This window comes from Pecten maximus, chromosome 7 (assembly GCF_902652985.1).
Source record: "Pecten maximus chromosome 7, xPecMax1.1, whole genome shotgun sequence".
Classification (NCBI taxonomy): domain Eukaryota; kingdom Metazoa; phylum Mollusca; class Bivalvia; order Pectinida; family Pectinidae; genus Pecten; species Pecten maximus.
In genome coordinates, this window is record NC_047021.1 from 31,863,895 (window position 1) to 31,889,170 (window position 25,276).

General features: G+C 37.6%; 2 protein-coding genes across 2 annotated transcripts; one reads left to right on the forward strand and one right to left on the reverse strand.

Moving 5' to 3' along the window:
- Nucleotides 1–304: 304 nt before the first annotated feature.
- Nucleotides 305–3,955, forward strand: LOC117330588 (laccase-1-like). Its single transcript, XM_033888999.1, has 2 exons — nucleotides 305–2,238; nucleotides 3,730–3,955. Exons 1-2 carry the CDS (start codon nucleotides 342–344, stop codon nucleotides 3,855–3,857), a joined length of 2,025 nt encoding a protein of 674 aa, XP_033744890.1. The 5' UTR covers nucleotides 305–341; the 3' UTR covers nucleotides 3,858–3,955.
- Nucleotides 3,956–6,840: 2,885 nt separating this feature from the next.
- Nucleotides 6,841–21,789, reverse strand: LOC117330589. The gene is made up of 6 exons (XM_033889000.1): nucleotides 21,630–21,789; nucleotides 14,243–14,332; nucleotides 10,228–10,469; nucleotides 9,728–9,905; nucleotides 8,983–9,156; nucleotides 6,841–8,708 (listed from the first exon to the last, which is right to left on the reverse strand). Exons 2-6 carry the CDS (start codon nucleotides 14,310–14,312, stop codon nucleotides 8,305–8,307), a joined length of 1,068 nt encoding a protein of 355 aa, XP_033744891.1. The 5' UTR covers nucleotides 14,313–14,332; nucleotides 21,630–21,789; the 3' UTR covers nucleotides 6,841–8,304.
- Nucleotides 21,790–25,276: the final 3,487 nt, after the last annotated feature.

Genomic DNA, 25,276 nt, shown 5'->3' on the forward strand with positions numbered 1-25,276 from the left:
TGGCTGTTAATAGGACACTAAACAAAATAAAACAAACCAAACTCCTAAAACATCTATAAAAGTACTACAGTATAAAATAGGGTCCAAATAAACCCCAAATGAAAATAATAAATAAAAATAACGTGATGCTTTTATGTCGCATTGAAGGGGTACTTTGACCGCGTTTGATGCTTTCTGATGTCGCATTGCCCTGACCACCTGACCATTTGATACAGTCTTCGTTTATTTGAACCTTCCATAATGTGTATAGCACATTTTCAGACGTTTTTGTTTTGTTTTGTTTTGTTTTGTTTTTATTTTACGAATGCGAATTCACGTTCATCGTTGAAAACCACCTCACTATGATGGATGGTAAACTGTTGGTGTATCCCCAAGAAGGTCAATTATATCACTTCGACATTCAAAACCCAACTCCCAGTGACATCATTCCAACGGAAAATATCATTACCGGGGACGGCTACTATGATTCACGTGTGGTAACAGTAGCTAACTACAGTCTTCCGGGTCCACCAGTAATTGTTTACGAGGGTCAAATGGTCACGGTCCACGTACACAACCATATGGCCAGTGATGCAGTAACCGTCCACTGGCACGGGTTGCCCCAACACGGCACACCTTGGATGGACGGAGTAGCCTTTATAACGCAGTGCCCTATTCTTCCAGGTCAGAAATTTACATACCGATTCAAAGCCACTCCAGCGGGAACGTTTTGGTACCATTCTCACATAGGAGCCCAGCGGTCAATGGGGCTGAACGGGGCTCTTATTATAAGGGAGAAGGCCCCTCTAGAGATTGACGAACACATCCTCACAATACAAGACTGGAACCATGATATTGATTCGGACATGGCACAAATGAAAATGACTTACGGTAATTTTAGAAACGGAAGTAGGGTTAACAATACAAAGTCAGTAGAGGGCGCTTCCTTCAGCATGTTCCACATGCAATCTGGCTTAATAAACGGAAGAGGGCGTTACTATGACGAACGTTCAGGAAATCACAATGGGGCACCTCTTTATATCTTTAATGTAACACCCGGGAAAAGGTATCGATTCCGAATGATAGGTACTGGTGTTTTATACCCATGGCGCCTTTCCATCGACAACCACATGTTAACAGTCATTGCTTCGGATGGCATGGATATTGAACCGGTTACAGTACAGTCAATCATTATTAATCCCGGAGAGAGGTATGATTTCCTCTTAGACGCCAATCAGATTACTTCCAATTACTGGATCAGGGCTAAGACTTTAGAAATAAATTTGAATCACACCGCGGAAGCCATTTTACATTACAAAGGAGCTAGGGATGTGGAACCAACGACTTCACCTCACACGTGCACGCCTACAAACAAGTGCGTGACACTGAATTGTCCGTTTACCTATTTCCCACCCTGGTACAACTCCACTTGTATAAATGCCGATAAATTCAGACCAAAACAAAATATGGCGATGGCAAATAGCACAAATTCTATTCCACTGGAAGAACCTGCAAGTGAAGAGTTTCTTAATTTCGCTTTTCCGGGAATTTCTTTTACTCCGGGCTCTGTAAATGGAAGGAAGTTTAAAACGCCTCCTGTATCCGGTCTTACACAGACGAATGAAGTAGATGACGAGGTTCGTTGTAACGACAGAGATTGTGGCGAAGATAAGATATGTTATTGCTTTAACACTTTAAATCTAGATTTCAACAAAACATATCACCTTGTTTTTCTAAATATGGGACTTGGTCGAGGTTGGGCACATCCTATACACATGCATGGCCACTCTTTCGAAATTCTGAAGATGGGATTTGCTGTGTATGATAGTAACGGACAGATTGTATCTGACAGCCCCGATATAGATTGTCATGGGAATGGAAACTTAAGCTTCTGCAATCAGGCCACCTGGTCCAACCCATCCTGGAAAGGCAACAATGTGCCTGGTTTGGAGTTAAATAATCCTCCTCGAAAAGATACGGTTATAATTCCATCTGGTGGATACGCCGTCGTCAGGATCAGGTCCGATAACCCAGGTTTGTGGTTCTTGCATTGCCACATCGAGCTGCATAACTTAGACGGGATGGCCATGGCGGTTAACGAATCTTCGCAGCTTGCCCCGCCACCACCGGAAGGCTTCCCAGAATGTCGAAACTTCCGGTACGATCAGCGCCCCCACACCACTCATAAACACAAGCGTTCTGTAGAAGTTGAAGTCGTATCAGAAACACAGTCGGGTCAGAATAACACCAGAGCATTTGGTAAGTTTTAAAAGATCCACGGTCAAAGCAGAGCTATAAAGGGAAACATGTCTGAAAAAACTTGCTAATGTAGACATTACACGAGATACAGAAAATGCTATGATACTGTTATAAAATGGAGTAATGAAAAATACACTGCCAACCCTGAGGCTCGAACTAGCGACCTCTCGCCCTGAAGGCAATCATAGCACGAGGCGGAATGGGAAATTCTCGCTTGGCTAAGCTAGTGAGGTGATCACAATACCTCGTCTTTTACACTATCCCCTCCTTCACAAAGTCTTCACTCCAGAAGATAACCCCAATCCCGGTTCTTTGGTTTCAAGGAAGCCTCTCAATCTTCAACTTTCACTAGGATTGGTTCAAGGCATCAACTCTGTAATTGCAAGGAGTAATGAAAAATACTTATGTCGCGCTGGGGCTCGAATGACTCACCTCCCGCTCTCAGGGCAAATATAATACCGCCAGGCCGAAAGGAAATTCCCGTTAGCCTGAGCTGGTACAGTGACCTTATACACCCACATTTACAATATGACATGAGTTTATCAAACTATTAACCAGAACCCTTTACGGCCCTCTTTGTTCTTTGGGACGGAATGAGGTCAAACTGTTACAGCATATTTTGTCAAGTATAAATTCACGTGTAACTTCCTTTACCATGACGTTGGCGTAAGATCCATGCTTCAATCGTAGCATCTCGGGCAATTCCGCCAATGTTCGGAAAGAACCATCAAATGTGAAAACACTTCCGTAGCCGCAGGTTACCACATCACTATACATATATTGCAGTTGCAAGAATGGGTCAAAAGGCTGGGGTGAGTTTTCGATAATCACAGTCTTTTTTAAGAATCATTTCAGCTGCGAAGTTTCTTTGATTCAATTTCATTATCGGTACTATTTCTGGTGACGTATCCGTTGACGCCACATTTGTCTCCAAACCGAATAAGACACATTATATATACTATCATTCTGATGCTAGACTGGATTGCTTGCTTTAGTACCAATGCTCTCCACTAGGTTGTGCTCATACAACTATTTTTAAAACAGATTAAGTTTCTTTATTACTCTCTGGGTACACTAAGGTATGCTACGAGAGGTCAACATAGAAAACAACACACACGTAGATATAATTCAGTGTAATAAATATACAATGATGTATAACGTACACCCACAAACAAAAATAGAAATAGCATACAAACGATGCAACATATCTATGGCAACTGGCTGTAGATATTAAAAATGAGATTGTGATTTCAAGCGTACTGAAAGCAATCCAGTCAGAGACTGAGTATTCGCGGATTTTGCCACATTGTTGCGATTGCGTTGTATGTCAGTTGTGCTAACGTCACTAAGAATGTGTACTGTTTGTTCCAGTTGTGCTGATGTCACTAAGAATGTGTACTTTTCGTTCCAGTTGTGCTGATGTCACTAAGAATGTGTATTGTTCGTTCCAGTTGTGCTGACGTCACTAAGAATGTGTACTTTTCGTTCCAGTTGTGCTGACGTCGCAGCAGTTTTGGACAATACTTGCTCTACTCATAGTGGTAATCTGCCTACTACTGACCACCATCGTATGGCTTGGCCTCAACAGGAGGATTGTAAACCACGTGACCAAACAATGATCAGTGTGTTTTTAACTCACAGAGCTCGTTGTTTATTATTTTCGATCCATGTGATACGATGATTTCCTCATAATAAAAAAAGTCCAATATTGCCTATCTATTTGATTTAAACATATTTTATTGTATATTAATATATACATGGGAATTGGGCACAAGTTATCAAACTTATATTAAGCCCTTTCCCTATATAATTTTACATACATATAATACATTTCTTTTTACAAGATGACATATATTTTATTTACATATTTGAGAGAGAGAGAGAGAGAGAGAGAGAGAGAGAGAGAGAGAGAGAGAGAGAGAGAGAGAGAGATGAATATAAATGAAGATATAATTAAAAAAAAATCATTATGACTATAGATTATCAAATGAATAAATAATTCAAGTAAACTATTCCAATAAACTATTCCGATGCCGATAGCAGAAGTTCACACTATTCACTTTTCAAAACACTGCTGTTTCTAAAGTTCATCACATCCTGTGTCATGGTTAGCTCTCTCCGTTCGCTTCCTATGCCTCCTGGAAATTCGATTCTCTTTTGCCATCGGCATCGGAATGGATATGATAAGCACACATAAATTTACTCAGATATATATATATAGAGAGAGAGATAAGGGGAATTAAAATCTATACGAATCAAGAATATATTTCTGAGTGTTTTTGCATATTGTAACATTATCCTCTATGGATAAATCACTGCTTCCATACAGTAATAGCTGCAGATCTAGCGGTATGAAATTGTTCAGATTCCGGTACAATTCGATTCTCTGTTCAACATAATTATTACAGACGAAGAAGAAATGATATGTATCCTCAATAGGATGACCACATTGACAGTGACTATAATCAATCAGATGAGATCGGAAAAGGTCATTATTTAAAGTACTACAACTATTTCTTAATCTTGCATGCAATATATTAGATTTTCTATTTCCAACAGAGTAATAATAAGGTACTTTTGATATATTAGTGATAGACTTTTTAAAAACTAAGTATGAGTTACTTTGCCTAGTTTCTAAATTTAAATTCTAAAATCGAAATCTATCTATGTGAACGTGATACCACTAGGCAAATAAGTATGATTTCTATGTGAAGTGTATTTGATATTGTATGGTTCCATATAATCTGGAGCACTTTAAATTCTCTAAATGTACTCTTTTATTTTTCGTGGCTACCAGTACCGTGATCAAAGGCGATCCAATCGAGTTTTTGTTTATTTTGTTTTAGTTCATCTCGCAGTGTACAATTTTTTAAAATAAAATTTGAAGTGCCGATCTAGGTTCTTTGGTGAATTGCCAGTTTTTATACCCTGGTATGTACTTTTGCCCTTAATTATTCATTTATTGTTTTTAAGCTGTATATCAAAGATTTTTTTTCTTTAACCACGTTGTGTATGATTGCTTTAACTTCCGCAAATCCGTTTTCATGTTTTTGCATAATATACATATTATAATGTTACATATTATAATGTACATATTATAATGTACATATTAGATATTGTTTAATTGATGTTATCACTCGTCATTTTCTGTTTCGTCTAACATACAAGTTATAGTAGTCAATAATAGCTAGCTAAATATATATAAAAGTCAGCCTCGCTTAAACAGTAAAACTTCATTATAATGTCCGTTTTTTTACCGTACTACTGGCTATTTAGAGGATGCCATTATATAAAGGAAGACTGATACAGAAAATTGGACTGACAATGTATACGTCGATAAGCGAAACATGAAGGGAATTCTATCGAGATACGACCGTTGACTACCAAGTTCCATTATCTTGCCTTGTTTTACATTTTAATTCTTCATTATATGCGTAACATTTGTTTTCTGAATAAACGTAACGCTCGTTTTAGTTTTTCGCCTTGTTACCTTTGTGTCTTATTAGACATTTCTTCAAATTACAACCGGAAGCGATTCCTTATTCACAGTGCGGCACAAATATTTTGTTCCAGATATTACCTTTATTTGTTTATCTCTTTCACGAGAAATGAGAATTTGGTAATAAAAAACATTTTCATAGTTTGTACTTACCTGTTGTCTTACTATAGATTGAAACTAACAATGGTTTTAATTCGATTGTTTTGTTTTGGTTCACCACGCATTCTAAAAATGCTTTGTGGCGTGTCCTAAAACTAAACAATTAATTATTTAATTAAATTAAATATTAATTGTTTATATATATTGCATGTAATCTTAGGTGTTAGCTTTATCTGATGTGCCCTTGAACGGTATCCAAATATTTTCGAACAGCCACATGATACATTTTGTTCCAGCACGTCAAGAACATGTTTTTATCATCTTATATTTTGATGATGCGTTTCGTTGTTTCCTCCATTTTTGCTTATATCTACCCAGAGTTAACTTTCTCTGGATTATGTTTTGGTGAATTGTCCGGTTGTGGTATTCAGGATTGATATTTGTTTTCGTCGATTTCGTTGTGTGACAAATTATCCCATAAGAGTCAAGTATTCAATCGAGAAAATTTAATTAATCTATGTAATTATGCAAAAAGAGTAATCAATTAATGAATATTTTTGCGAATGTTTGTGAAACAAATATTTTTTTCGATTAAAGAAGTTTTTGTAAAACATACTGAAATATGTATAAATGTTACTTCTTTATGAAAAATAGGTACAAATACGCCGTAATATTTCACCTTCCGCTTAGGATTGAAAACAATCTTTGACGGTATAGAATTAGGATATTCTGCCGCACATTGAGAGAGGAGGCAGAGATTTTGTAGTTGCAGAGTTCGGTCCGAGGTGAAATTTTAGCAATATTTTCAGTTTTTGTTTGATTTGTGAATTTTCAATTTCACTAAACATTTTTAGGTAAACAAGTGTATATTTATTTTATGAAAACGTATGGCTGTATAGTATTTTGTAACTATAGCTTTGTCCCAAATTAACGGTATGATGAGTTATATTCAAGTAGTGAGTTCAATAATGTCCGTTTTCTTAACAAATGACAAACAAATAACAAAGTGTTTTTCTTAAACAAAACATTTATGGGATCCAGCACGATAAGGACTATATGTTAAGTCGCGTACAAAAATGCATCTACTTACAAATATACACAGAATAGTTGCCATGGGAACATGGAGAAGATACCACAGAAATATACACAAAAATACATTTTTCTGATCAACCCATTAGTACATATCACCACGTCCGATTTCTCACTGATAACACAAAACATTCAGCCGTACATACAGACAAGCACAACTTTAAGTTCTATACAAGTGAATCTACTAATTACATCTACGCTCAGAGTTGTCGTTCCTGGCTGTCGCTTTGGTAGTTTAAGACGGACCTAGGAACTCTTTAGCACGTACAATGTGCGAAGCTAAGTAGTTCACTATCAATATTTTTTTCTCTAAAATTTCTGCACAAGGCACGGATTGTTTTGAAAATGGTACAATATTCCATAAGCATATAGCATCTCCTTGTTGTTAATAACTGTGTATTTTGAGCTCGATATATTACAGTACTCACAAACCTGGTTCTGATGCGCTTGTCTTTCTGAAATACCAAATATAGTTCCGTACCATCCAGATCTGTTCAACCATGTTACTCACCAGCAGCTTTGAGAGTGCAAGGAACGACAACTCGGGGTTGAAAATTGGTTGTTGGTCGTTATAATAAGCACAGTTGCCTCCCTTTATTCATGCATAGTATACACGTACTTCGAATCAAAGGGTCGCAATTTCTGTTGCATACAAAATATCATATCTTTTACAAAAATAAGAAATACTAAAAACGTATTTTTCTTAATATCAATTAAGAAATATCTATCGTCATCCTTTAAAGAAAATAGTTTAAGACAGAAATTATACTTTTCTTTTGAAAATATATATAAAAATTATATGGTATCATTTAATCTACATGCACTCACGATTGAACAGGAGGAAAACAGATCAAACACAAATTAAGACAAAGAAAAAACAACTAATCAACTGTCTTAATAATCTCATTTATACAATCTTTTATACTAAAATCATCCTAATGCAGTGCACAAAAACTACACGATGAATGTTAAAATTTCCTCCCCAACATACACATTGGTGTTAAAAAGAATATTCATAATTAGTACGATTAATAATGATGATATTGGCAAATGTGGTTTTTATCAACGAAAACAATCGCATTTCGTTGAACACAATTGGAACAGAGAATACGATTGCAGATGATGCTTAATAACACTTTCTAAATTACACAGCTATTGTTAGTAATTGAAATAGAATGGCAGAGTATTCAGAGATACTTGTATAAATATAAGTTATAATGATAAACCAGTAAGGATCTAGGCATACTACAGTTTGTCAAGGTACATTGAGTATTTAAAACTCATGTTAATGCGCGGTTTTCTTAAATTTCCTCAAAGTATTTTAATAGTTATTACTGCATAAAATTGGACAAACAGATTACCTACTTTAACCCTTATATCTAGTCATCACTACCTCCATAACCCCCATCGCCACCTCCATTACCACCATCGCCACCTGAGCTAACATCTGTACATGTTGTTTCAATGGTAGCAGGTGCATAATCTACTTCCGGTGGCGGCGCAGAGTGCGTTTCCGGTGCACTTGGCGCGCAGGTCTCGTTTTTTTCTGGATCACAACAGGGTTCGTCCTTTGTGCATGCATTCTCTGTTGCATCTGCGCATGCTCCGTCCTCTTCTACTTCCTTGTTGGTCTTTATGAGAGGAAGATCCTCTTCTTTCTTAGCCTTGGCCGAAGTCTCGTTTGTTACCGTGTATCTCTCACTGGGTTGTTCATCCGACTTTGCGGCAGCGTTTCCACTATTTCTAAAGTTCATTCTTGCCTTGAACCCCGCAAATGTTGGTCCTTTGTGAAAGAAAGCAAAACTTTGAGTTTTCTTTAATCAAGTTCACCCAGATATACATTTAAACTAAATCAAAAATGTGAAAATAACTACCTTACAAAGAATACAAAGCAGGCAATACGTATACATGTATATAGACATCAATATAAGTTTTCAATATGCATTTTGAAACTATTTATATAGTCACATTAAGAAGAGAACAGCAAACGTCTTTCCTGATAAAATTTCAAAACATTTTGATTGATATTGAGGTTTTAATACCAATAACTGACTTACTTTTGCTGATTTTCGCTGAAGGGTAGTCGTAACGCTTTCCCCTGTTAGAGCTATTCTGGTAGTAGCACCATGTGAGCAGGAGGACCAGAAGAAATATAGAACACAGACATACACCAGTCACAATGCCCTTCACCATACTGTGGTAGGACACCTCGCTGTGTTTCTTCCGGGTCGCTGTAGAGGTTAAAGGTGTAAGTTCACATATAATCTCTATAATTTTGATTAAATTGGGTTTTCAAAATAGCTGGTATATATGCAGGTTTTTTTTCATTTTAAAATACATGCATACAGATCAACATCTTGCCTTGGTTCATGTAAAGAAGAGGCCCAATTGGCTTACATCGCTCACAAGCTAATAAATGCTTTGATGGTTCTGAGCTGTTGTTTTATAAATTGAAGTTGGTCAAAGCAACTTTTCGAAAAATATGTTAGATTTAACGTAGGAACCTACAGGCCAAATATCACAAGGCACTTTGCGTATTTTAATTTTTTTGACTATGTGACCTTGAATAGGGGTCAAGGCCTTTTCGAAAACCTTTTCGCGGGTGTGTTTTCAGATCTCTGCAAGAAAACTATCATAATTCTATGATTATTGGTTGTTAAGATTGAGATGTTTAAATGGAAAAAGTTGACACAGGAATGACGCGGACGCAACACCACAGCAAAAATTCACTTGCCCTTGGGCAGGCGAGCCAATATATCCTACACACTGTGCTGCCATGTGTTTATTGTGCATGCGCCTTACCTGCTTCGTTTTCTTCACGGCTCCGTTTGGCCTCCGCCGTGGTGATGCACTTGGCAGAGACAACCATACTGATGTTGAGCTTTGCATGAGGGTACTGAAGGTCTCGGATAAACTCCACTCTCAAAGTACTTGTATCAAAGCACATCTCGTCTGGAAGTCGCTCGAAACACGTCATCTCCTACAGAACACGATTTATGGTATCAGAATAACAAAATAAAAGTAAACTAACTTTCCAATCGAGAGGCTACACAACACACAAAAAGTGGCATACCGACATTTCTTCATTTTGATAGAAAGCAAAACATTTCATTCTTCTACAATCAGGATATAAGTATATATGTAACTAGAGTTTATACATCAAGTCGGAAGCCACAAACATGTTTGTTAAGAAGAAGACGGACATATTAATTTGACGAATGCTATATGAAAACATTAGTATAGTGTAAAATGTTTCTTGACGATATTGTTTTCAAGTCTAGTTTCATTTCACACAATCGTACCTTAGGTGGCGCCTCTGTCGTGACGAACTTGATCCCGTTTAAGGTCAATCTCGCGTGACAATCGCTGATAGATCTCTCTTCTACCTTCACACATACTTCCGGACACGTGTACATGTCGTCCGTCATGGCGTGAAATAGGTACCCACAGAACCCGGATGTCTCATCCTTTCGGATGACCTTGACAGATGCATTGTTATCAAGGTGATACGTCCTGCCACATGAAGCGGTATCCTTGAAATCCGCTAAAAGGGAAGACATTGTTATCAAGAAATGTCCTGACGTAACTCCTGGAGTATGGAGAATATCCTTGTCATTACTGGTGACACACCTAATGTAGTAAATGTTTGCAATACTTAATACTTATTTCATTTATTCATTATTTGCTCCGTCCTTGATTTTCGTTTTCTTGTTTATGACTTGCAACGAATGTTAAGCCCACCATAATTATGTGTCCTTTGTCCGTGGTCCGTCCGTAAACAATCATTGTTATCGCTATTTCTTGAAAAGTACCTAAAGGATATCTCTCAAATTCCATAAGGTAGTTTCGCCTTGATTCTTACTCTGGCATGGCTTATTTTGGGACTAATCGGAAAACACATGTCCCTTCTCAAATCGTATGTTTGTTCCCAATTGGCTCTAGTTGTGAATATTGAATTTTGAGACAGATCGAAGAACAAAATGGCTGGCAGGCGGCCATTTTGAATGTTGACTGTTGTAAGTTTGTTATTGCTATTTTTTCAGAAGGTTCTTCTTAAATCTAAGATTAACTTTAAAATGTGTACGTTTACAATATCACTATTTCTCGACAAATACTAGAATCATTGTGTCAGTTCGCCTGTTATCTCTCAACACGGTCACGATAGAGTTTTCTCAAATTCACATGTGTTTAAATTTCATTTGGCTCTCATTTGTGCATACTCAATGTTTTTGGATTTCATTCATAGATCGTTATAGACTGATTAAGAAGAAAGGAAAAGGAGGGGAAAGCAGAGAAAATATCGGTCTTACATTGGCGATAGGATTTCTATGGTATCTCGTTTGTACTTTTTGCCTTTAAAAGCCAATAAATCCTGTTACATTACTGATGTAATGGAGGCAGTAAGGAACAGTGAGGTTTCTATTGGTCACGTCAGATCCGTATTTTGTTTTTTGTCGTCATTAATAAGAATTTAAAGTCAAGCTACAATAAACTTTTGGAACATTCTCTTTTTACAGTATATTCATGGCTAAGATCACAAAATTACCCAGATGTCCATTTCACTGCACGATACCATTTAAATATTCTTAGGTCAAGGTCATTAGGACCTGGTCAGTCGGATTGTTTTTGGGCTCTGTAATTTCTGCGATTTTGACAACTTTTTTTTTCGGAAACACAGCTCTGAGATTTGGTATGTGGCCTTCTGAAAGGCAGTAGTGATATATTCCTGCAGATATTTTGTAAAAAAAAATTGTGAAGGAAATGTTGAATTAGACATCAACATTTAGGACAATGGACTGACCACGGTAGTGACAACTGCTAACGCGCACCTGTGTGTAGGCTTTACCTGTACATATACTTATTTGTACTGAGTTGGACTATACTATCATATGTTTATATACATGTATCTGTAATCATGCCGGGATCGAGACCAAGTGTGGGGAAGTCTGGTACAAAAACCAGATCAGTTGATATTCTTAGTGAAAATTCCAAGTAATATTGATTGTTTCATAAAGAAGACAAAAGGAACAAAAGATATATATAATCTTATGGTGAAAAATAATATTGCTTCGACTGGTAGGAACAAATGGGAAGCCATAATGGAATTAAATGATTTAAACTGGGGAGTGATTTATAAAAATATTTTCAGGGCGACAAAGAATACAAAACTGCAATGGTTTCAGTACAGATTAGTCCACCATATTTTAACTACAAATTCCTTAATGTTTCAAGTAGGGCTAGTGAACAACCCATTTTGTACACTCTGCAATCAAGAACGAGAAACAATACTACATATCATGTGGGAATGTCGAGAGGTGCAGAGTTTTTTTTACAAAGTATCGAAACTCTGTTAGATGCATTTTTTATTCCATTCTCATTTAATAAAAAAGTTTCATTTTTGGCTTATTTATAAATAATGAGTCTGCCATAGGTAACGCACTTGATAATGAAGTATTAATTATCATTAAATTTTATATATATAGGACAAGATGTTTACATAAAACTTTAAGTCCAGATGCTCTGATTAATTATTTGAAAGATTATTACATATTACAGAAATATGTAGCTAATAGTAAAGGAGAGCAGGCAAAAGCAATATTGGACAAAGAATACTAATTCTGTTTCTCACTCTATTCCTAACATTGTATTGACTAGCCCAGTATATATATATATATATATATATATATGTTGTACGTGAATGACATTGTTTTGAATGTGATGTGCGGTATGGTTTTTTTACTTTTTTTTTTTTTGAGAGGATATGATAGATGTATTTGGTTGAATCAGTGTGGAGTCTGGCCAATCATCTCAATGACTCTATTGATATGGAAAGAGTTGATATGACCCAACACAGACACTTAGCCCTTGACATGATTGATCAGGCTACCAGGAAACTGAATATGTTTGTGTGTGTTTGTATATTCTGTGTCGGTGTATGAGGATGTGTGTATGTTCTGTATGTTTGTCATTATATTCATGATTATGAGTATGTATGATGAAGATGATGATCTGTTGATGGATGATGATATATGATTGTTATTGCTGAGTATGATGATGATGATGTTTGTTTGAAAACAATGATGAAAATGTTTGTTGAAAATGATTATGATGATTGTGATTATTGATGATGATGATGGTTCATGGACGATGATGAAGATACTATGATGATTAGTTTGATAATCTGATGATGATTGTGATGTTTTGTTGAAGACGATGATAATGAAAAAATGATGAGATTATGATGATTGCATGATGATGATTTCTATGATGATAATTATGATGATTTGAATGATGATGACCATGATGATGATGAAAATGATGATGATTGCATGATGATGATTACAATGATGATAATTATGATGATGATATTATGATAAGATTGTGATTATTAGTATGATGATGAGAATATGATGTTGATGAAGATACTATGATAATGAGATGATTATGATATTATGATTATAATGTTGATTGTGATGATGATGAGATCATGATGACTGTATGATTATGAGATAATGATGATAATTAGTAGGATGATGATATTATGAAGATAGGATGATGATGACGATGCTATGAAGATTAGTTTGATGATAAGATGATGGTTATGATTAGTTTGATAATGTAATGATGATATGATAATATTATGAAGAGATGATGATAATGATGAGATTATGATGATGATTATGATGATGATGATGAAAGACATATGTAGTTTGTAATGATGGTGAAAATGATAGTGTGAAAAACATACCGATTGGAATCGATGTATGTATGTGTGTGTGATTATTAATGTATTTATGTATTAAAAATGCCTTAAAAATTTAAAAAAAAAAAAAAAAAAACGTAACCTACGCTTGAATTTTTTTTTTTTTTAAATATTCTTGGGAGAATTTCTCTGGTTTTCCGATTATCTCGAACAGATGCTGAATACCTTTCTGTGTATAGTACATAGCAAGGATATTATACTTAACTTTGGGTGTTAATTACCAAATACAAGAGTGTCTATGCTCCCACCTTTTACAGAATGAATGATACATATGTACATGTACAGTGTAGTTAGTTTATTTTAAAACTAGTAACTGAAAGTATTTCATTGCCTTGTACACCATTAGCAATTTTTTTCTTGTATATTTGTTTAGAAATCATCGATGGATAAATCTTTCAACAATAGTTTATACCAAATAATTTTCTATCTTCTTAAGTATTCTAAACGTTTACATACAATGCCAATAAACAATATCGAAAAGTGCCATTTCATATGGCCTCTGACAAGATGGAGACGACAATACTGATACCCTAAATTCTTAACAAAATACTCACCAATTTCCTGTTCTCCATGTCCACTGCTGAGAACGACAAGCAACAGAAAAAAACTCCCGCTGATCCACATTTTATCAAATCAAACTCTTCCTGAAAAGGGAAAATAAAAATCGCAAACGTGGAGCAAGATGTATGTAGGACTATTCAAAATACACAAGTTCACAAAGTGGGGAGGCATAGCAATTGATGTAATGTTCCGGTCGTATAGGCTGTTACATTACATCAGTCGTGTGTAACTATAGTATTGTGGGGTTCGCTTTTATGTATTTCGTCTATGTCTGTGTGAATGGTAACTAAGGGTATGACAAAATGTCTATTAAAGCTTGCCACGATGTTCAACTGATCCCCAAGGGAGCTAGCTTGTCCAACAAACAGTTTGTATCAATCGCCAGAACTATGCATAAAATCGCTATAAAGATCACATCATCAGTGACCGAAGATGATTGTATTCTGTAATGGCGGACTACAAACGCAACATCTGATGAGAGAAGATGACTGATAGATCAATAAACACGTCCAACATACATATACACCATTACTCCAACAACATCAGAAAATATCCGAATATACAGTACAGGAATAGCCACTCCACACACCGACACTGATACCCGCCCCCGCCCACACACACATACATACATATACACACCCTCACACATACACATAGATACAGATACTCCCTCCCTCCCGCACACACACACATACAGAAACACACCCTCACACATACACTGATACACTAACCCCGTCCATCGCACACACACACCCTCGCACACACTTTGATAAACTCCCTTGGTATGTGTAAAAGCCGGAGTGGAAATGTCAGTCCTCCCTCCACCTCGGTAATTAGTTTCACTTTTAAACTTCCGGTTGTTGATACTGAGGTCAAAGCGAACAAGACATTTCACGTGTTAACCTCGACATTTTAATGCTAGTAGATGTTAAATAATTACACACAGTGATTCATTTAGCCTCACGAATCCTTAAAGTTTGTAGACGTTAAAAAGCTGCAGATGCTGAACGCCAGTGTATGCCAATTTTAAATGCAAAAGTTATATAATTCCTAATTGTCATTCGTTCTACGTGTTCTATGATTTATACACATATATCGGCGACTAGCCATAAAAACTTCTCTCTATAGCAGACATATTTGACATGTCTGAAAATAGTGATGTATACCACAATTACCAACATATCATGGCATTTCTGACACAACTTCCAATAAATTATCAATAAGGAGGTTTCTATGTTTCCCCTGTGTTTGTATATACCTAGACGAGACTTAAGATTCCTAGAAAAGATGTTAAGATTAATAAAAACGAATATATTTTCCGTCACTAACCCTATCAATGTCAGTTCTTGCCCGAGTCTAGAAGATGAGTTAAAATATCAATGTAGACGTTTATGAGGCATGTTCAACGGAAAACTATCAGATTCTGCTTATATTAAGCGGCCGGTATAGTTCTTCCATAGCAAAAAATTGAAGACAGTTGATGAAACACCTTTGAAAAGATTGTTTTTCTTAAACTATATATTTTGAGAAGTCATTGATTAAGACTGGATAGAGGAAAACACAAAACAACAATAAAATAGTTGACATGTATTAATGCAAGATATTTCTTGTTTATATTAATTTATCAATTGATGTCAAGGTTAATTGAACTTGGTCGATTTGACTGAATGGCCTTGGAAAAACCGAGGTTATATGAGGACAATTAGATACCAACAGTCATGGTTATATGAGGACGGGTGTCAATTATACACCAACAGTCATGGTTATATGAGGACGGGTGTCAATTAGATGTCAACAGTCGGGGTTATATGAGGAAGGGTGTAATTTAGATATCAAAAGTCGGGGGTTATATGAGGACGGGTGTCAATTAGATACCAACAGTAGTGGTAATATGAGGATGGGTGTCAATTAGATACCAACAGTCGGGGTTATATGAGGACGGGTGTCAATTAGATACCAAGTCATGGTTACATGAGGACGGGTGTCAATTAGATACCAACAGTCATGGTTATATGAGGACGGGTGTCAATTAGATACCAACAGTCGGGGTTATATGAGGACGAGTGTCAATTAGATACCAACAGTCGGGGTTATATGAGGACGGGTGTCAATTAGATACCAACAGTCGGGGTTATATGAGGACGGGTGTCAATTAGATACCAACAGTCGGGGTTATATGAGGACGGGTGTCAATTAGATACCAACAGTCGGGGTTATATGAGGACGGGTGTCAATTAGATGTCAACAGTCGGGGGTTATATGAGGACGGGTGTCAATTAGATACCAACAGTCGGGGTTTTATGAGGACGGGTGTCAATTAGATACCAACAGTCGGGGTTTTATGAGGACGGGTGTCAATTAGATGTCAACAGTCGGGGGTTATATGAGAACGGGTGTCAATTAGATACCAACAGTCGGGGTTATATGAGGACGGGTGTCAATTAGATACCAACAGTCGGGGTTATATGAGGACGGGTGTCAATTAAATACCAACAGTCGGGGTTATATGAGGACGAGTGTCAATTAGATACCAACAGTCGGGGTTATATGAGGACGGGTGTCAATTAGATACCAACAGTCGGGGTTATATGAGGACGGGTGTCAATTAGATACCAACAGTCGGGGTTATATGAGGACGGGTGTCAATTAGATACCAACAGTCGGGGGTTATATGAGGACGGGTGTCAATTAGATGTCAACAGTCGGGAGTTATATGAGAACGGGTGTCAATTAGATACCAACAGTCGGGGTTATATGAGGACGGGTGTCAATTAGATACCAACAGTCATGGTTATATGAGGACGGGTGTCAATTAGATACCAACAGTCGGGGGTTATATGAGGACGGGTGTCAATTATATACCAACAGTCGGGGTTATATGAGGACGGGTGTCAATTAGATACCAACAGTCGGGGTTATATGAGGACGGGTGTCAATGAGATACCAACAGTCGTGGTTATATGAGGACGGGTGTCAATTGCAAACCAACAGTCGGGGGTTATGAGGACGGGTGTCAATTAGATACCAACAGTCGGGGTTATATGAGGACGGGTGTCAATGAGATACCAAAAGTCATGGTTATATGAGGACGGGTGTCAATTAGATACCAACAGTCGTGGTTATATGAGGACGGGTGTCAATTAGATACCAACATTCATGGTTATATGAGGACGGATGTCAATTAGATACCAACAGTCATGGTTATATGAGGACGGGTGTCAATTAGATACCAAGTCGTGGTTATATGAGGACGGGTGTCAATTAATATAGGACGGGTGTCAATTAGATACCAAGTCGTGGTTATATGAGGACAGGTGTCAATTAATATAGGACGGGTGTCAATTACATACCAACAGTCGGGGTTATATGAGGACGGGTGTCAATTAGATAACAACATTCATGGTTATATGAGGACGGATGTCAATTAGATACCAACAGTCATGGTTATATGAGGACGGGTGTCAATTAGATACCAAGTCGTGGTTATATGAGGACAGGTGTCAATTGATATAGGACGGGTGTCAATTACATACCAACAGTCGGGGTTATATGAGGACGGGTGACAATTAGATAACAACAGTTGGGGTTATATGAGGACGGGTGTCAATTAGATACAAACAGTCGGGGTTATATGAGAACGGGTGTCAATTAGATACCAACAGTCGGGGGTTATATGAGGACGGGTGTCAATTAGATACCAACAGTCGGGGTTATATGAGGACAGGTGTCAATTAAATACCAACAGTCATGGTTATATGAGGACGGGTGTCAATTAGATACCAAGTCATGGTTACATGAGGACGGGTGTCAATTAGATACCAACAGTCGGGGTTATATGAGGACGGGTGTCAATTAGATACCAACAGTCGGGGTTATATGAGGACGGATGTCAATTAGATACCAACAGTCGTGGTTATATGAGGACGGGTGTCAATAAGATACCAACAGTCGGGGTTATATGAGGACGGGTGACAATTAGATACCAACAGTCGGGGTTATATGAGGACAAATGTCAATTAGATACCAACAGTCGGGGTTTTATGAGGACGAATGTCAATTACATACCAACAGTCGGGGTTTTATGAGGACGGATGTCAATTAGATACCAACAGTCGGGGGTTATATGAGGATGGGTGTCAATTAGATACCAACAGTCGGGGTTATATGAGGACGGGTGTCAATTAGATACCAACAGTCGGGGTTATATGAGGACGGGTGTCAATTAGATACCAACAGTAGTGGTTATATGAGGACGGGTGTCAATTAGATACCAACAGTCGGGGTTATATTAGGACGGGTGTCAATTACATACCAACAGTCGGGGTTTTATGAGGACGGGTGTCAATTAGATACCAACAGTCGGGGTTTTATGAGGACGGGTGTCAATTAGATACCAACAGTCGGGGTTTTATGAGGACGGGTGTCAATTAGATACCAGCAGTCGTGGTTATATGAGGACGGGTGTCAATTACAAACCAATAGTCGGGGTTATATGAGGACGAGTGTCAATTAGATAACAACAGTCGGGGTTATACATGCATGAGGACGGGTGTCAATTAGATACCAACAGTCGGGGTTATATGAGGACGGGAGTCAATTAGATACAAACAGCAGTGGTTATATGAGGACGGGTGTCAATTAGATAAACAGTCGTGGTTATATGAGGACGGATGTCAAGGAGACACCAACAGTCGGGGTTATATGAGGACGGGTGTCAAGGAGACACCAACAGCCAGGGTCATATAAGGTCAGATGTCAAGGAGAACGGAATATCAATTTTTCTGTTCTGTGATCATTTCCGGTTGTTTATCGATCAGAAGCGCGTTTAACCTCCAAAGAAACTGTAAAACACTGAAGCATTAATATTATCACGTGATCGGTTTGACCAGTTATATATAGAACTGGGTCTGTAGGATGATCGGTCTGATTAAATTCAGTCAGACTGCTCCTATGTAATGATACAGTTAATGCAAATCGATACAAAACCAACAGAGCCGTTATATGATGAAATTGGACTCTTATAAAAATGCAATACAGTCGAAAACGGTTTTACCCTAGAGAATAAAACGAAGATTGGACCATTTATGCAAAAAAAAAATGGAGTTTCGGATTCGGAATCCGAATTTCCGGACTGGTGAGTACAAATAACGGTATGGAAATCCGCTCCCGGACATTTTTGTCCGAATTGTGAATTTCCCGGACTATCGGCGTCCGGATTATCGTGGGTCCACTGTATTGTGAAACGTATTACACTGGCAATGCGTACGGAAGATGAGGTCAAAAGTGTATTTCATGATGTACAGCAACAGTATTTATTTAGCATTTCAGCTTATCATCAACATGACACTAACATGTACAATACATGAACAATATAAATTGTAAATGGCTATATACGGTTTCCGATTTGATATTTCTCCGCGTGTCAGGGGCAGGACCAGCGGTACCGGAGGGCTAATGGTCGGTGTAGGTTGGCGGGGGTAGGGGGTGTCGTTACACTGGAGATCATGCTACAGGAACATGGTAATTACACATGCTTACTGATCCGTCAGCGGTATGTCCTGCCAACTCTGACCCTTGACGCTTATATCTACATCACAGATGGTAAGCGTTCACAGAAATGAGTGTGTTGGGTCAAAATGTTCCAATTACAGAATCATTTACCCATCTAACCAACCATGATGGACGATCTGTCACTTGTCAGTTAAACAATGGATATGTTACGTCATATTTATTCCCCCCGGAAATCCTAACTCCACGGTCCCTATAGTGTTTATATTACACAGTGCCCCTCCCCTGTGTTTACATAGTTAATCTTACAATATTTTACAGTTCCATAATATATTTGATTATTTCCTTCAATATAAGATGTGATAACTGACCAACGGTCAGTTTCTCTTTCTGTCACCCTGCTCCCTAGATCTATAAACATACACATGTACTACACGTTTAAGTTAGTTGTAATGTGGTCCATTTCCAGACCGACCATCAATAGCCGGAGGACAATTCCTAGTGGATAACAGACTCAGTGGTGTTACTAAAAGTGTAAATAAATATTTTGAATTCCTCTTGAGAGATTTAAATTTCGAGTGTCCCCTACTAACAACAAAACGTTCCGTGACTGACTGTCCTTTTGTATATCTCAAGTTACATCATAATCTTGATGTAATTATTAAATCTGTACACGGGTCCAACGTCCAAATACGACCTGTTATCCGACACAGGGACTTGGCCCAATATCCAAATCCAGCGGTCCGTATGTATAATACACATACACTGACCGTAGGGCTCTGAATTTCTGCCAAGTCCCTGTGGTATAGCCGATACAAGGCCGTAAACATGTCGAACGGAATCCAAGGAATGTTGAAACATCTACTTAATAATCTTTGAATGAGAACTCCGAACCATGGCACAGGGTAACGAATTCCATTCCTACAATAATTGTATGTAACGTGCCGAATTTCATTTTTGACAATCTCCAGTTTTCGACAGATAAAACTTTCCGCTACATAATACTTGTACAATATACAGCGGCCACCACAAATACATAACGATGTCAAAATACACCCACTCAAAACCCACAAACATTACTAATAGTGTCCAGTTACTACGACCTCACCTCGCTAGCCAGAGCGTCCAGGTTTTACAAAATATGTGCATTTTTCTGAAACAGGCTTTAGATCTAATATACACACATGGTTCTCAGCCACAGCAGCTTTTAGTGTGAGCGAATTTAATCCAACAATCAATTGATCTACCATCAACTCAGGCAATTACTTTGCTATCCGAAATCAAATATTCATTACGATAAATACGCCCTAAAATAGACAGACGATTATCATCATTGCCGCTGGTATGTTTAATACAATTTACAAATACCGATTATAGGAAGGATGACCTTTGGTATTTCAATATCGATGGTACTATTTTTAGATAAGACGACTTCAACAATGTCTCGTTTCCGATCTTACAGCCCTTTAAAACCAGCTCTTTTCCCGTTTTATCATATATCGCAATTGTAAGATTTAATATCAATCAAATCAAATAGTTCGTACCGATTTCTAGGAAAACCCACGTGCATGGTTCGGCAGAAAATCATAATTTTACATCCTTTTTATGGTTGAAAATTCCCAGTGGATTAGTAAAAAATTTGAATCCATTGATGTTGCGTTGAACATCGACATCATTTTACAAGACCACGAGACACTCCCTCCTTCACACACAAACAAATCTTTCTCATCATCGTTAAAAAGCCGGCGTAGTGTGCTAGACAAATAATATTTGACCATCGATAAAATGAAATGGACACGGGAAATAGAGGGCGTTTTCCTGAGCTACGGTATATAATGCACTAATGTAACAAACGATGAAGAACATACATACCTCAGATTTGACCTTGTATCGTCCCTAACTCGGACCTATGGAACGTACGTATACACACATGCGCTAATGGAAAATGCGACCTATTTTCTTCACGCATCTAGCATCTTTGTCGCTGCCAGCTACGTCACCGAAGCACCGTTTTCACTTCTACACTGGTAATCCTAAAGAGGGTAGCGAGGGGAAATTTCATTTGTATAAAATATATAAACCAATGCTTATGTACAAAATAATAATCACAATATATTCAAATTTCGAAATATTGCATTAAGTTCGTCTGGAAATATACGTGATGATTATTTCATAGTGTAAACGAAATGAGTGTGTTGTGCCGCCCTTCATGGGCCCCTGGTAACCCTTTGTGTACGGGATCCGTTGAGGAAGGGTTCCACTGGCCCCTTGTTAGCCAACAGATGTTGACACGGATGAGTGAGCCCCTGCCGAGGTGTCAATACCAGCGGAGGAGCTTTAAAAGGTTTATTCCGTTTTGGAGGACAGGTTAAATCAGTTATCCTTTCACGTAATTTAAGTGTGGATCGGGCACATTATGTCTCTTCAAGCTCAAATGTCAACGCAGATCACCGTTCATTATTTTACCATTTCATACCTTCTGGCACACAACGTTGTCAACGAGCTCGGATGTGGGAAATATGTATGTTAATGGTCAGCAGAGACGGGCATGTGTTAGCTTTGTGATACATTGTACAATGTCGTGTTGTGGCAGGGAAGGTACGTCACTGAATGTGGTGCATCCTGAGGACAGAATCAAGCGGAATTCGCACTTTTATTTAGTACAAATATGACCTATATACACTCAGCGACAGCGTTTCATCGCGGAAATCCCTGGTTTCTTTAACACAGCAGTGGTGTCCAAAATAACAGGGGCTTGACACTCTCTGTGACCCTTAATGGGAAAAGCAACCCCAGGCTCCGACCTCCAGACAGGGACGTACACAGATATACGTTTTCATACGTCACTGTCCTAGATCACTTACCCTAGGGGCAGACCCCAGGTGTAGGACCATGGGGCTAATTTTTCATTCAGGATCATCGGGAAGTGTCGAACCCCTGTGGCCAAAATAATAAATAAATAATGTTGTTGGCATGTGGAAACTGCATTTTGTTTTTGGAAATTCAATCGTAGAAATCACATCGAAATATTTATAAACTTACTTTTTTTCTTGAAATTTAAGCTTGTATTACCACTGGGACAATTCATTAAAATACATAATATTTCAAGACTAATTTCATACTTTCTCGTAAAATGCTTAGCATTATTTCTAAATCAATACAAGTTAAAAATAGTGAATAAGATAGGTAGGTATAGGGACTATATTATGTATATGTATGCATTTGTCAAGCAAAAGATACAGAAGTAAAACGTGATTTGTTTGCTGTGACTTATTTCATGATTTATTTAAGTGTTTGGACCATCATTACGTCAGATTTATGTTACCATAAGGTGGTTGTATTATAAACGTTCAATGTGTATATTCTGTATTACTATATTTAAACAATTGCACGTGGACTTGACTGAACTTGAACATAAAGAAGATTTGGGACACAAGGCCATTACAATATGTCACTGGACCGATTTCGACTATATTGACTTCTTGGAGTATTGTTTTGTTTATAAATTGTTGACCTACATGCAAAATAAAAAGAAATATGTTTTGGCGGATGCATAACAAACTTGTATTTTCATTAAAAAACATCTGCAACTCAAAGAGTCTTTTGTCCTCAACGTTACTTATGCTGTTTAACCGATATATAAATGTTGGTCAGTCAATACAGATTCAAACTGATCACTATAGTCTACCGATTTACAATATGTTGGGTAATGAGGTCTGGTTTTTCGTCACTCTTTGTCTCGCGTTTGAAACCATATAGTTGGTTAATCAGCTACATAGCTCTAGAAATATTGCCTATGTCTGTTTATCCTAAAGGTATGCTGACTTATCAAAACGAAAAATATCTTATTCTAAACGGTGATCTTCTGTACTTATAATATCGGCTGCCATGTCCGGTAGTTGCTGCAGAGATCAATGCGAACAGACGAACGTGTTACAGGAAATTGAAAAACCATGTAAGCCCCGATATCTCTAACATTTATAAATTGTCCCCATATGGGCAATAATCACGTCCCCTCAATTTTTGTCTCGTCATCTCTCAGAGAAATACCGTCCAATCGCGTGCAGACAATCATGGCGCCCTTTTACTATTTGTTTGGCGTGGTAGTGATATCTCATCATTTGATATGCTTTCCGAATTTGAACTATTTAAAAAGTTGAGGAACAATAGATAAGTAATATAGTCGTATATCAAGCTAGCTTATGTGTCAACGTCTGACTTGAAGAGTATGGGGACTATGTTAACAAAATACGTTATTATGAATCATTCTAACTGGTATTTTAGAGATGCTTGATTGCTTTTGTTCCAAAAGAAGACTTATCCACAGTTTAGTGTAATACCTTGGTCGCTTGATTTGTTTTCTTATGTGTAGTTGAGAGTTCCGTCGTGTACAGCAAATAAAAAGCGGTCGTCAATCAAGGGAGACTACTCGTTAAGGGGGAGTTTTAAATTAAGAAACCCGTTCTTACTCATCAAAGCCGTTCGGACAGTTCCCTCCGGCCTTGCATATGGTTTATATAAACGTATGAAAAACCAGATATCTATTATAGGTCTCTGGGAAAACATCGGTGTTCTCAACGATCTGATATCATTGACAGTATTTTATAACGTATGTACGCGTTTGACGGGTAAAAATGTTGATCGATAACTCGTCCTAATATCAAGAAAGTAGCTACTGGCATGAACAAACTAAATACTACAAACGAACTGAATCGATGGTCAGGCTTTCTCAACGCGCGCCGCTCGCGTGTCGGACAATGCCGATGTTCACTGATTACGGAACAGCTGCGTGCCGAGCCGATAGCCTGTATATTTTTAGCAAACTGTTCTAGTCTGTACTTAGTACACGATAATGGTCGAGATTGTTATTTCATCTGTACATTGTGTATTTGGCGTGGCTTTAACGTTCTATCTGCCTTTTTGTGTAATATATGAATATGTGTTGTTCTCGGGACATGTACGTGTAGCCTGCAGCTGTGTGATGGTCTACGCTGCTATCCAGTGCACAGATGTGTTTATAAAAGAACACATTTCATCTTGGAGCGATACATTTATAGTCTATTTCATATTTGTATACTCATGAAATACAGTCTTGCTGAAGCCCGAAACTTCTTTGTATATTTAGAGAAATGATCTTCAGGAAGAAAATCAGAATTCCACGAATGCATGTACAATGTATGTGTAGCGCGTGTTGACGCCGGCATGTGAAATCTGACATTAACGGTGATTAGAAGCATTTATTGTCAACCTTACAAGGGAGCCATTTCCTTTCAATCTGATATATATATAACAATGGCATATGCTTAGGGAAAACACTGTACATTTTGTCGTAATATTCATGATTTTTGTGGGTGCTTTTCTCATTTTGTGTTCATGTAAACCTGATAAGTCTAGTAAAAGCAAACAATGTACTTGAGCTATAAGTAAAAGCACAGATTATTTTATATACTTATTATAGATTTACGAAAATATGGTACGTTTAAAACAATTTTTGTATCATAGAGAAAATAACGCAGTTG